Raw genomic sequence first — 13960 nt, forward strand, 5'->3', positions numbered from 1 at the left:
TAGCTGAGAGAGAAAGCGAGAGAGACAGAAGCCGTGTGGAATGTGGCTTCAGAACACAGACGGGGGGAATAGAACCTGCAAGAGAGAAAGAGAGAGAGAGAGAGTAAAAAGACGGGTTCAGAAAAAGTAGAGCTTTTGAATTTATATTTCTAACGATTGTTGTTGTAACCTTTGAATGTGTAAAAATTGTGGTAGCTTTGTGAATTGTATAAAGGTTGTTGTCTTTGAATCATGTTCGCTTGCAGTGAGAAAAGTAGTCGTGAGTTGTTTGTGGTGGCAATGCAAATACTGTTTGGTTGAAGAGTTAGAAGTGATTTAAATAGTGTTCTGAGTGAGTGAGGTGAGCGTTGCACATTTCAGAATAACAGAGTAGGAGTCGTGGCTTTTGTTATGGCCATCGGACTCTGAGTCATGAGCATAATAATATTCAATTGAATATTAATATTCTGATATTCTATACCGTGATTTTCTATGGGGACTAGACCTGACCTAGCCTACTACTAATGCCTGGTCCCAAATCAAATCCTAGCAATCTACATAGAGGTTCTGGACAGTGCCTTCATATATTGAAAATGTACATGTTCAGTCTTTTAAAATACAATCATTTATTTCACGTATACAGACTTTTACTTGCCGAAATACAAGATCGATAAGTGATCTGTAATGAATTTAAAGAAAAGACAAAAATTCACACGGTCCTTGAATATTAAACATCTATAAAACATTACGGTGCAAAAAGTCTGTATTTGATTTTGCCATTTTACTATAAACCCTTAAATCTCTGGATGTTAAATATTGGGAAAGCTATTTAAAAATGTACGCTGATGTTCTGTAATATAATTCTATCTTGACTAGGTTGGGGATTTGAAATGCTCTTCAAGTCAAGGAAGTGGCTAAAACAAAAAATATGAATAAGACATAATATCATGTAAGTACTAAATAATTAGTGCTACAGTGCTGAAACATAAAAAATAGATGAACAATTGTAAGCTATGTAAACAAACGGCAACAGAAGTAAACAAACAAAAGTAAACAAAAAAACACAACGAACCACAAGCAGACACACACCACAGTTATCTGTACATGTAGGAGTCCATTTATAAAGCTTCTTATTCCTGTGTAAGGTCCTTCTGTTCTTCATGATTCTTGCACAGTCCCAATATGCACCAAAATCATACAGATCAGGGCTACAGGCCTGTGGCAGCAGCCTCCTCTGCCTTCTTCTGTCTGTTGATGTTCTGCTGGCTCCCAATAGTTGGATCTACCCTGACGTACGATGACCTCGGCAGAGCAATGTTGGTGACCTTATGGCGCTCAGCAAAGAGCAGTCTCTCGTTGGCCTGCCATACTTTGAGCACCTTCTGTAAGCGCATGCCCACCAGATAGAACATCTCCAGTATGCACATGAAGACGCAGAGTACTGAGGAGACCACCATGAAGATGGTGAAGATCTTCTTCTCCATGGGCCTGGAGATGTAGCAGTCCACTGTGTTGGGGCAAGGCTCCAGGGCACACTTGGAGAGACGTGGCATGTCATACCCGTGGTAGATATAGTAGAGAATGTAGAGGAAGGCTACATCAAACCCGGCCTTGAAGATCAGGCTGACCAGGTAGGTCCACCACAGGCCTCCACGTTTCTTCCCTGGGTTGGCGTACAGGTGAGAGCCCTGGTGTTGGGCAGTATACTTTGAATCCTTCCCCTCGCGGTACTTGACGTGCGCCACCACCATGAGAGAGGGACAGGTGACAAAAATAAGCTGTAGGGCCCACAGGCGGATGTGTGAGATGGGGAAGATGCTGTCGTAGCAGACGTTGGTGCAGCCGGGCTGCCTGGTATTGCACACAAAGTCCTTGTTCTCGTCTCCCCACACGGGCTGGGCGGCCACCACGAACACCATGACACGAAACACAAATACCATGGACAGCCACACACGGCCGAACACTGTGGAGTACTTGTTGACCCCGCTAAGGAGGCTCTCTAGTGCTGACCAGTTCATCCCTGCGGACTGTCAACACAGGCACCATGAACACAGAGAGAGTCAGAAGTCAGTCACAAGGCAAAATGGTCAAACACAGGATTACAATCCGTCTGTCATCAATTAGATATATAGACTTAACCTGGCCACAAAGACACTGACACAGCCAATCGTCCATCCTTCTCAGTGCTGTAAAATAGACTATGATGGCATTGGTGATGACATTAGCTCTCGCTTGCTACTTTGTGACTCTACCACAAAGCAGTCTAGGAAACAAGATTACTAAATGAAGAACCCACACCCCATTTACAATACAGGAAGTATATTTAATCTAAAACTCTTGATGAAAAGAAATGAGTGAATTGTATTCTTGACACATCATTTCATCCATCATGAATTGGAAGCCTAAATAAAACTAGATCTAAATTGGATATGGTATGTGTATCAGTTTTTGTGTTACATCATATATAATTAGTCCATGGAGATTAAACTAATCTACCTTCTGATAGCATTTATCAGCTCTAGATGCTTTTAGCGCTCCGAAGCACAGCAATCCATTTTGAAACTATAGGCCTTAGAGAAATGTAAAATGGAACGCCTACTTTTCCATAATGTCAGTAATGATGTACAACTATTACACTGTATTGTATGCCTCCAACATCCACTCAGACTATTAACTGTTAGAGACTATTTGACAAGTATTCAGTATTCCAGATCATGATTATATTTGATGGAATGATTTATTATTACTGAAGTCTTTGCAACAACAGTACTTGCCAGTAAATTGTCATTTAAATGTGTACAGAGGTATTGCTATGTTTGTAGAAAGCAAAAGTTTGTTCTCTCTACATTCAAAACACATCACCGGGCTCTAATCAACATGAGTCTAAACAAGCAACATTCACTGAACAGACGGTGTAAAGATGTTTAAAAATAAAAGTATGACAAACCAGTTCATCTCATTGAAAAAAAGCCAATTGAGATGTACACATTTGATAGGAGTAACAATAGAACAAATGTCACATTTTATTACAAAGTGTTCAAGTTAACGCTCCGACCATAGTTATTGTAGCATCTTTACTCTTGTAAGACATGTATTAGTCAGTGTAAGTGTTAACGAGTGTTAAACCGTAATTACTTTAAATTACACTATTGATTGATGTATTTGATTTTATGTACTGCTAAAGGATGGTATCCCCGAGTGTCCTGAAAGGCATCTGTCAAATAAAATGTATTATTATTGTTAAAGACATGTTAAGCACCTTGAGTATAGAACACCTAATGTGTAGAGATTATAAACATACTTGGGTGACAGGTATGGAAACAGGAGTGGTTATATTGTACAGAGCGTATACTGTGGTAGGCCTACCTCCAGTTTTCAGAATTTTAAAGTTTATTTACCCCCATTTCCCTAAGATAATATAGTTAAGGCATGTGTTTCTTAAAGTAGACTCAAAATGACCTTACCTGGAATATGAATATGGAAATATTACAGCCGAACAAACACAGCAGGAAGCTTCTATCAAGTAGCTCCCTGCTCCACTTCAGAAATCCTGTCAAACCTGATCAAGGGCTTAGCCTGTTGTCACCTGGAAAACTACAGAGTGCAAACAGCCTAGCCTACCTGCCCCAGGTGTGTGAGGAGTGAGTGATGAGGAGTGTATGCTATTGCCAGTGGTATAGTTTTTCTACCTGTTGATCAGAGGGTGTGGGTGTGTGTTTATCTATTCATGAGGAAACCACACACAACCAGACATGTTGTTACAAGCCCACCCAACCTCAACGAGAGAGTATGGCTGTGGGCTGTAGAATTACTGTAAGAAGTAAGAGTAATAGTAGGATTTCACACCTGTGGTATCCATGTTAATGAAACTGCAATTACTTTATGTAGGCCTAACATATAACACTGAATGAGGACTGAATAACCTCTATGGCAATTAATGCGTCTACTAGGTTTCTTGTCAAGGCAAAATGTTTTTTTTTTAAAATGGGTGTCTGTCGTCAGAATTGGGCAAACATTCAATATCATGTTTCATCACCAATGTCTATCATTGAAATAACATGAAATAATAAAAAACTGTATTTTCCCCCCAAATCAATGTTACTAAACTGTGGGTCAAGGTCTCCCTCTGGTGTTGAGAATATGAAAGAAAATGCTCACAGTATTGTTTTTCCAGCGCAAACATTGACGTCACTATACGCCAAGCCCCTAGAAGCTAAAACTGTTTAGCACCGCTGTCAACAAACGGAAACGTTGCTTTTGTCAACCGGTCTTTCACCGAATTGTCATTGCAATATTTTATTCAATAGCTTTTTGTAAGTAACTAGCTAGTTAACTACAAATATATTTACTAGCTAGATTTGCTGCGTTTCTAACGTGTTAGCTTGACTCCCAAATACTGTATGGCAAATGTTAGCTTATAGCTAGATAATTATGGTGGTTAAATGAAAGTACTTCTGCAATAGTTAGTTACGTATATCAATATTATTGCATGAACTGTATTGTACTATTATGTTATGTTTGTACAGACGGAGAGACAAAGAGTGGGTATAATTTGTGGAACGTTCCAACAGGAATCTGTTCCAAAAACTTCGTAAATAACAAGGTTGCCAACAAACGCATACAAAGTTGTATAGCGGCCGAATAAGATACCGGGTATTTCCGGTATTTCAATGTGTTTCACTCACCACGTTTATTCCGAAAAATGTCTGTCCTCACTCTGGTAGCCCTTGGACTGGCATTAAGAACAAGCTACGTGGTGAGTTGATGCCTTTTCTGCAGCTAGTTAGCTAGGTGAATTGATCGTGCTAACGTTACTTGTATGCGTTTGGCAACGTTGTACTTTACTAAGTTCTTGGAACAGATTCCTGTTGGAACATAACACAAATTATACCTACCCTAAAGTATTGGTTTTGTGAACTGTAATTAAAGGTACCAGAAATGTTCCATATGCACAGAAAGCTTCTTTTTTTTCTCATGTTTTGTGCACACATTCATTTTCACCGCTGTTAGTGAGCATTTCTCTTTTGCCCAGATAAACAATCCACCAGGTGTGGCATATCAAGAAACTGATTAAACCACATGATCATTACACAGGTGCGCCTTGTGCTGCAGACAATAAAGGGCCACTCTAAAATGTGCAGTTTTGTCACACAACACAATGCCACAGATGTTCCAAGTTTTGACAGAGTGTGTAATTGACATGTTGACTGCAGGAATGTCCACCAGAGCTGTTGCCAGAGAATTGAATGTCCATAAGCCGCCTCCAATGTAATTTTAGAGAATTTGGGTAGTACGTCCAACCGGCCTAACAACCGCAGACCACGTGTAACCACGGCATCCGGCTTCTTCACCTGCAGGATCGTCTGAGACCAGCCACCCGGACAGCTGATTTTTATTTTTTTTTATTTCACCTTTATTTAACCAGGTAAGCTAGTTGAGAACAAGTTCTCATTTGCAACTGCGACCTGGCCAAGATAAAGCATAGCATTTCGACACATACAACAACACAGAGTTACACATGGAATGACCAAAACATACAGTCAATAATACAGTAGGGAAAAAAGTGTATATATACAGTGAGTGCAAATAAGGTCAAATAAGGGAGTTAAGGCAATAAATAGGCCATGGTGGTGAAGTAATTACAATATGGCAATTGAATGGTAGATGTGCAAGTAGAGATACTGTGGTGAAAAAGGAGCAAAATAAATACAGTATGGGAAGGAGGTAGATAGATGGGCTGTATACAGATGGGCTATGAACAGGTGCAGTGATCTGTGAGCTGCTCTGACAGCTGGTTCTTAAAGCTAGTGAGGGAGATGGGAATCTCCAGCTTCAGTGATTTTTGCAGTTCGTTCCAGTCAGTGGCAGCAGAGAACTGGAAGGAAAGGCGACCAAAGGAGGAATTGGCTTTGGGGGTGACCAGTGAGATTTACCTCCTGGAGCGTGTGCTAAGAGTGGGTGCTGCTATGGCGACCTGAGATAGGGTGAGGCTTTACCTAGCAGAGACTTGTAGATAACCTGTAGCCAGTGGGTTTGGCGACGAGTATGAAGCGAGGGCCAGCCAACGAGAGCGTACAGGTCGCAGTGGTGGGTAGTATATGGGGCTTTGGTGACAAAACGGATGGCACTGTGATAGACTACATCCAGTTTGCTGAGTAGAGTGTTGGAGGCTATTTTATAGATGACATTGCCGAAGTCAAGGATCGGTAGGATGGTCAGATTTACGAGGGTATGTTTGGCAGCATGAGTGAAGGAAGCTTTGTTGCGATATAGGAAGCCAATTCTAGATTTAATTATTTGATTGGAGATGCTTAATGTGAGTCTGGAAGGAGAGTTTACAGTCTAGCCAGACACCTAGATATTTGTAGTTATCCACGTATTCTAAGTCAGAGCCGTCCAGAGTAGTGATGCTGGATGGGTGGGCAGGTGCGGGCAATGATCGGTTGAATAGCATGCATTTAGTTGTATTTGCGTTTGAGAGCAGTTGGAGGCCATGGAAGGAGAGTTGTATGGCATTGAAGCTCATCTGGAGGTTAGTTAACACAGTGTCCAAAGAAGGGCCAGAAGTATACAGAATGGTGTCGTCTGCATAGAGGTGGATTAGAGAATCACCAGCAGCAAGAGCGACATCATTGATGTATACAGAGAAGAGAGTCGGCCCTAGAATTGAACCCTGTGGCACCCCCATAGAGACTGCCAGAGTTCCGGACAACAGGCCCTCCGATTTAACACACTGAACTCTATTAGATAAGTAGTTGGTGAACCAGGCGAGGCAATCATTTGAGAAACCAAGGCTGCTGAGTCTGCCAATAAGAATGTGGTGATTGACAGAGTTGAAAGCCTTGGCCAGGTCGATGAATACAGCTGCACAGTAATGTCTCTTATCGATGGCGGTTATGATATTGTTAAGGACCTTGAGCCTTAACGATGAAACTGGGTTTGCACAATTTAATAATTTCTGCATAAACTGTCAAAAACCATCTCAGGGAAGCTCATCTGCGTACTCGTCATCGTAACCAGGGTCTTGATCTGACTGCAGTTTGGTATCGTAACCGACTTAAGTAGGAAATGTTCTTCTTCGATGGCCACTGGCACGCTGGAGAAGTGTGCTCTTCACGGATTAATTCTGGTTTCAACTGTACCTGGCAGATGGCAGACAGTGTGTATGGTGTTGTGTGGGCGAGCGGTTTGCTGATGTCAACGTTGTGAACAGAGTGCCCCATGGTGGGGTTATGGTATGGGTAGGCATAACCTACGGACAATGCACACAATTGCATTTTATCTATGGCAATTTGAATGAGCAGAGATACCATGAAGAGATTCTGAGACCCATTGTCGTGCCATTCTTCCGCCACCATCACCTCATGTTTCAGCATTATAATTCACGGCACATGTCGCAAGGATCTGTACACAATTCCAGTTCTTTCATGGCCTGCATCCTCACCAGACATGTCAGCCATTGAGCATGTGTGGGATGCTCTGGATCGACGTGTACGACAGCATGTTCCAGTTCCCGTCAATATCCAGGAACTTCGCACAGCCATTGAAGAGGAGTGGGACAACATTCCACACGCCACAGTCAACCGCCTGATCAACTCTATGTGAAGGAAATGTGTTGTGCTGCATGAGGCAAATGGTAGTCACACCAGATACTGACTGGTTTTCTGATCCATGCCCCTACCTTTTTTTTAAGGTGTCTGTGACCAACAGATGCGTATCTGTATTCCCAGTCGTGAAATCCGTAGATTAGGGATGAATTAATTTATATCAATTGACTGATTTCGTTGCATGTTGCGTTTTTTTTTCTTCTTCCGTGTAAATAAATTGTATTCTACCTCTTCTATGAGCTGAATGAAACATTCATGGAATGTAAAATGTATTATATTCTTACTAGGATAATCTTGCACAGCATTTTTCCTTAACTGGTCTTTTTTAAGCTATGTTTTAGCCAGGTCAGGAGCCCTTTGTGAGCAGCAGGAGCCCTAGGCTGAGCCACTGTAGAGAGAAGAATCAATGGTGTGCAGAGTTGTCACACCGCCTGGATGAACTCAACGTTACTCAGCACACAACGGTTGGTTTGTTTCACTCATAGATTTTCTCATTGTTTTTTTTGTTGTTGTTTTTTTTACCATGTAGGCCTATTTTATTGTTGCAAATCAATGTTACATGACACATGTAATACCACGACACACAACCTCTGTTGGACTTATATAGCCTGAATTGCTTGTGCTGTATTCTATCTGATTTAGTTCTACAGCTAGTCTATATGTTTTACTTGGGCTGTGTTGCTGCTAAAGCCATGTCTCCCTGTGACTTATCTTCCTGTGATCAATGTGTTTTCTAGGATGCACATTTATGGCATTTGTGAGGGTGAGGAACTGTGGAGACTTCTGCCAGGCACAGCACCAGCACCTGGTCATTGTGGACAAGTAAGCTGCCTTTAGCCAAATGTATGAAGAAATACCCCACCTGAAGTCGATCAGTACTCCTGGAGAGAGAGAGAGGCTGAAATTTCTCCAAGTATGTGGCTTCGATTGAGTTAATCCAGCCGTTTAGCAACCACTAAACCATTTCTGAATGTTTTATTTCCTTTTCATATTCCACTTTTTATTTACTTCCATCTCGTTCTCCATAGCCTATATATTTCAATAACCACCTTTACACCCAATCTATCACAGATTTTGGAGTATTTTTCTCTACTGCTGGACTGTTCACCCTCTCCTGGAAGACTGCCTTCTCCAACTGTCTGTCAAGATGAATCGCCCCGCCCCTGTTGAGTTCACCTATGAGTGTATGAAGTTTCTGATCACCCACAACCCCACCAACTCCCAGCTGGTGAAGTTTATAGAGGCGCAGTATTAACTCCTATAATACATATCCCCATATGCTTTGTAATCACATGAAGCATTGTGTTATTTGAGTTTATAGCATTTTCTTTTGTCAAGCCAGATTGGAATGTACTGAAAAACAGACAGTGTCTTGATTACTAACATAAAACACTTAATTTAATTTATAACCAGGACCTCAATGCTTTTGGTGTGCAGACACTAGTCAGAGTATGTAATGCCACTTATGACAAAACCCCTGTGGTGCAGGAAGGCATCACTGTTGTGGTAAGACAACTTTTGTTCTCTTCTGCCATGATGTTAACCCATCAGAGACCTTCAGATTTGGTTGGAGCTTCAGGCATTCTGGTTCCAATCGTCCACTGTATCTACATGATATCTAGGTCTATCTTTTTCCTAATGATGGAGGTTGCATGAAAGTGTTAGGCCTATCAATTACGCTACCTAATAAATGAATCCATTAATGGAGCCTAAAACCAACCATATGTTTTCCTCAAACAGGATTGGCCCTTTGACGGTGGTTCTCCCCCCACCTGAACATGTCGTTGATGACTGGCTCAACCTCCTCAAGTGTAAATTCCGAGACGAACACGGTTGTTGCATTGCAGTGCATTGTGTGGCGGGGTTGGGTCGGCGAGTTGTCTGCCTACACGTTCAATCTATTTGCCTATTGTATCTTCTTCCTTAGAATGTCTGCTAGCCACCAACACATTGGGACTCATAGCAAAAGCAGTGTGTACTGAATAGTTTATGAATAATGATCATTTAATTCTCAAATGTGTTGTGTTTTATATTACACATGAACTTTCCCATCTCTACAGTACACTTGATATAATTGATATAATTTCTCTCCAGAGCCCCAGTCCTGGTAGCGCTGGCGTTGATTGAGTGTGGGATGGAAAATGAAGATGCTGTTCACTTTATAATCAGTAAATTCTCTCAATTGATCATATTGTGACATTTCAACCATTGTCATCACTACTTTAGATCAAATCTTCTTGCTAGTGTGATTTAAAAATAAAGATGATATAAGTTATGATGAGCTGATTCCAGAATAGTCTTTCAATATGACATTCAAAGTGCCATCAGAAAGCCAAATCATTAAAATACACAATGATTGCCCATAAAATGCCATCCTTTTTTCTTCTCTCAGAAAGAGACGTGGGGCCTTCAACTTAAAATAACTAAACTACAAACCCAAGATGTGTCTCCGCTTCAAAGATGCTAATGGACAAAATTGCTGCATCCAGTAAGAAGATAAGCGGTATTGTCAAGATTTACTCAAAAAGGAAACTGATTACTATAAGAACAGTTATTGGTTATACTCAAAGCAACAAAAAAATACTCAAGAAAACTAGTCTAAATAGTAAAATTGAATTTGATTAAAGTAAACATTCTAAAAAGACCAGCTAGAGATTCAACTCAGTTGTTAGCACTGATATTTTCCTCAACTACTGTAGTTGTGAATCATTGAAGAAACATTTTTAAATTGTTACTAGTTGTTGGTGGTAGGGTCATGTATAAGTTTTGCAAAGGCTAAAATAAGTGTATTTAATAAGTCTAACAGTCTTTATTGTTATTCAAAACATTATCATGAAGGCATGAGCACCAGTCTGCACAAATACGGTATTTACCACATACGTTCTATGAAATGGTGTATTCTATTTTCTGGTAAATATTTCAAAAAGTCAATTATCTCAACATATTTGGGTAACTGCCTGGTACCAAATGGTGCCCAGTCGGGATTATTTGAATGAATCCTGAATCAAATGTAATTTTGGCCTATAGTTATTATCATGATGTTACCATGTCATTTCAGAGTAAATACTGTAACGACCCTTGGTTTATGAGCTTGGTTATTGACTCTGCCATATGAGCATGCTTTTGTGGCATAGTCGATGGCGCGCACGGCTACGGGCTAGAAGGTTGAGGACTTGAGCGCACTCCCTGCCTGTTTCATTACATTGTAGTAGACCAGCCAACCTGGAAAAAGTGCTTGCTTTTGTTTTGCTTGTTGAAGGCTGTCATCCATGCTAGATCAAACAATGATGGGATGATACACATAGGTAGGCCTGATGACATGTTACATTTTGATTAAGGCAATTTTCAAGGGTTAAAGGTCAAATCTGGTGAAAAAGGCATAATGAAAATAGTAATTTTTATTGTACACAGTGAGTCCATGCAACTTATTTGATTGTTATTTACAAGTTTTACTCCTGAACATATTTTGGAATGCCATAACAAAGAGATCTTGTTTCTCATGGTCTGAGAGTCTAGGTGCCTTTTGGCCAACTCCAAGTGGGCTGTCATGTGCCTTTTACTGAGTGACTTCCGTCTGGCCAATCTACCATAAATGCCTGATTGGTGGAGTGCTGCAGAGATGAGAGAACCTTCCAGAAGGACAACCATCTCCAGCTCTGTCATTATGGGATATTGCTTGTAGATTGCTGAGAATTAAAAAAAAAAATGTAATCCATTTTAGAGGAGGCTGTAATGTAACAATGTGGAACAAGTTAAGGGGTCTGAATAATTTCTGATGGCACTGTGTATATATAATTTAATGGAAGCTTTTAAAATTGTCAATTGCTTTGTTATTTCTAATGACCTCTTTTGTGTCTTAATCTTTTTAAATTATAACTGGCAGTAGCATGTATTCGTTTTGTGAGTGTTGTGAGATATTAACAGGTTTATTTGCCATTAAGTAGTAGACTTTATTTGAGTTTAACCTGTAGTTTTTGGTTCTCTTAAAAAGTAAAATATTGTATACCTGCTTAAGTTTCTTTACCTTGTAGAGATTGTTGTGGAAATTAGCACCAGAGACACCTGAAGTAAATCTTAAATGAATCATTCTTTATTAACAGCAATCTGAAGCGGTCACAGTCAAACTTAGATGCATAAAGTACTGGTCTGAAGTGAGCGCCACCAGGGCAGTTCTGTTCTCTTATATACTGTTTACACAAGTTGCATTTGCATGATTTAGCTTATTCATAATGAATTCATCACTAACATTTGGTTCATGCATGAGACCGACCAATACCTCATGAAGCTTATTCTCTCCAAGCTAAGACCTTGAAACTGAGATATCCCTTTCCATTCTCAAAACAATGTTCTGGGTGTACTGCCAAATTGAAGATACTGATCATGAGGATCCCTCCCTGGCACGATCAATCAGTCACTTGCCTGAACCCATTCAAATTGGTTGTTCGAAAAGCACAAACATAAAATGTACCTTCACATTCCCTCATCACTTCTGTGATAATAATCATTACATTTTAAGGTAAGCATTAGATTATAGCTTATTTTCTTCAGCTCACCACTCATTACAATGGCTCGGAATGGGAATATAAAAGGAATACCTCCCAGATTGCAGTTCCTAGTGCTTCCACTAGATGTTAACAGTCTTTAGAAAGAGTTTCAGGCTTGTTTTTTTGAAAAATGGGCTAGAATTTGTAGTTTTAGTAAGTGGGTCCCATTTTGGCTGTAGTGTTTGTTGCGCGTTCCGATGAGGGCGCGTACTTTGTTATTTATCTCCACTAATGGTCTCCGGTATTCTCCATCTTAAATTTTATCGTTTATTTACATATTAGGGTACCTGAGGATTGATTAGGAATGTTGTTTGATATGTTTGGAAGAAGTTTATTGGTAACATACATTCCTTCATTTGTATGCATTTAGAACGAGGGATACCGGTGGATTACTGAGTCAAGCGCGCCAATGAAACTTACTTTTTTGGGATACAAAGGACTTTATCAAATAAAAGGACCATTTGTTATGTAGCTGGGACCCTTGTGATTGCAAAGATCTTCAAAAGTAAGTGATTTATTTCATCGCTATTTCTGACTTTCAAGCCAAGCCTCTGCTTGGTTGGAAATGTATATGCTTTTGTGTGCGTGGCACTGTCCTCAGATAATCGCATGGTGTGCTTTCGCGGTAAAGCCCTTTTGAAATCTAACAATAGCTTTTAAATGATGTATGACACTTGTATTTTCATGAATGTGAATTTAATATTACGATTTTTGTCATTTGAATTTCGCGCTCTGCAATTTCACCGGATGTTGTCGAGGTGGGACACTAGCGTCCCAATGATCCGTAAGAAGTGAATTTTCTTAGTCAGATAGCTTTACAGTTTGTCCTCCCAATGGCACATGTTCAAAGTGGATGGCCCTTGATAATTCCCGATTTCAATATCTGAGTAATAATCAGATTTTCCCAAGCACAAGGAGTTTCTAGAGCGTGATGAGCCAAGTAAAGCCCCCTCTGCAAAAACCCTCCCCTAACCCGGACGATGCTGGGCCAATTGTGCACCACCCTATGGGACTCCCGGTCACTGCCGGTTGTGACACAGCCTGGGATCGAACCCGGGTCTATAGTGATGCCTCAAGCACTGCAATGCAGCTGGGCCACTCAGGAGGCAAATCTCTTAATAGTTTTTACACCATTTACATATGTCTACGTGTGGGTGTGCAAGTTGTATGTTATTATTATTTTCCATAGTTACTTTATCAAATCTCGAGTACCCATTATACTCTTCTTCACAAATTCCTCCTTTACACTAGTGTTCTTTCATTACAGGGGTTTAAATATTTACACTAGTGTTCTATTTAACAGAAATAGTACTCTCTCCTTTCACATACAGAATCCCTATATAACATTATACATTAAAAAAACTGGGATATTCATTCAGACACACACCTCTTTCACACCGGAGCTAGTCCCCTGACAGCTCCCATTCACTCAGTACTTAATAGTAATAATATCTATTATTATCTCAATTTCAATCCACTTATTATCCAAATTTCAATCAGCTTATTATACAAATTTAAACTCTTTGTTGAACTCAGCTTACCACTTATTATCCAAATTTCAATCTCTTAACACTAATATCGCTTATTATCTAAATTTCAATCAGTTTAACACGTCCTTTCCACACTCACACAACTCTCACATCCACATTCACTTGATACTATTCCCAAATACACTCAGTAATCTCCCTTATTTCTTAGTAATCAATCAATCTTATTACTCCATCTTCAATAATCCTCTTGCTGTTACATCCTATGCACCATTTGTATCTTCAACAGTTCTCTTGCCGTTACTTCCTATACATATAAAATAACACCTCATGTTCAATAACA

At 40.1% G+C, this 13960-nt stretch overlaps 1 protein-coding gene and 1 long non-coding RNA gene across 6 annotated transcripts; one reads left to right on the plus strand and one right to left on the minus strand.

Annotated features, from left to right (window-relative positions):
* Positions 1–581: 581 nt before the first annotated feature.
* On the minus strand, positions 582–5005 carry LOC110497713 (gap junction beta-4 protein). 4 transcript variants are annotated; one of them, XM_036954690.1, is made up of 2 exons: positions 4875–5005; positions 582–2006 (listed from the first exon to the last, which is right to left on the minus strand). In XM_036954690.1, the coding sequence occupies exons 1-2, from the start codon at positions 4968–4970 to the stop codon at positions 1188–1190; spliced, it is 915 nt and encodes a 304-aa protein (XP_036810585.1). In that variant the 5' UTR covers positions 4971–5005; the 3' UTR covers positions 582–1187. The 4 variants fall into 4 exon arrangements, with proteins under 4 accessions (XP_036810585.1, XP_036810586.1, XP_021429686.1 ...); XM_036954691.1 differs by having other exon boundaries at positions 4913–4992; XM_021574011.2 differs by lacking the exon at positions 4875–5005 and adding an exon at positions 4665–4872.
* Positions 5006–5342: 337 nt separating this feature from the next.
* Positions 5343–11096, plus strand: LOC110497715. Of its 2 annotated transcripts, none has more exons than XR_005037703.1 (4): positions 5343–5404; positions 7928–8050; positions 8324–8499; positions 8658–11096. It is a non-coding gene; the product is annotated as an uncharacterized LOC110497715 (long non-coding RNA). The 2 variants fall into 2 exon arrangements; XR_002469697.2 differs by having other exon boundaries at positions 5349–5404; positions 7917–8050.
* Positions 11097–13960: the final 2864 nt, after the last annotated feature.

Source organism: Oncorhynchus mykiss, chromosome 19, assembly GCF_013265735.2.
Source record: "Oncorhynchus mykiss isolate Arlee chromosome 19, USDA_OmykA_1.1, whole genome shotgun sequence".
NCBI lineage: Eukaryota > Metazoa > Chordata > Actinopteri > Salmoniformes > Salmonidae > Oncorhynchus > Oncorhynchus mykiss.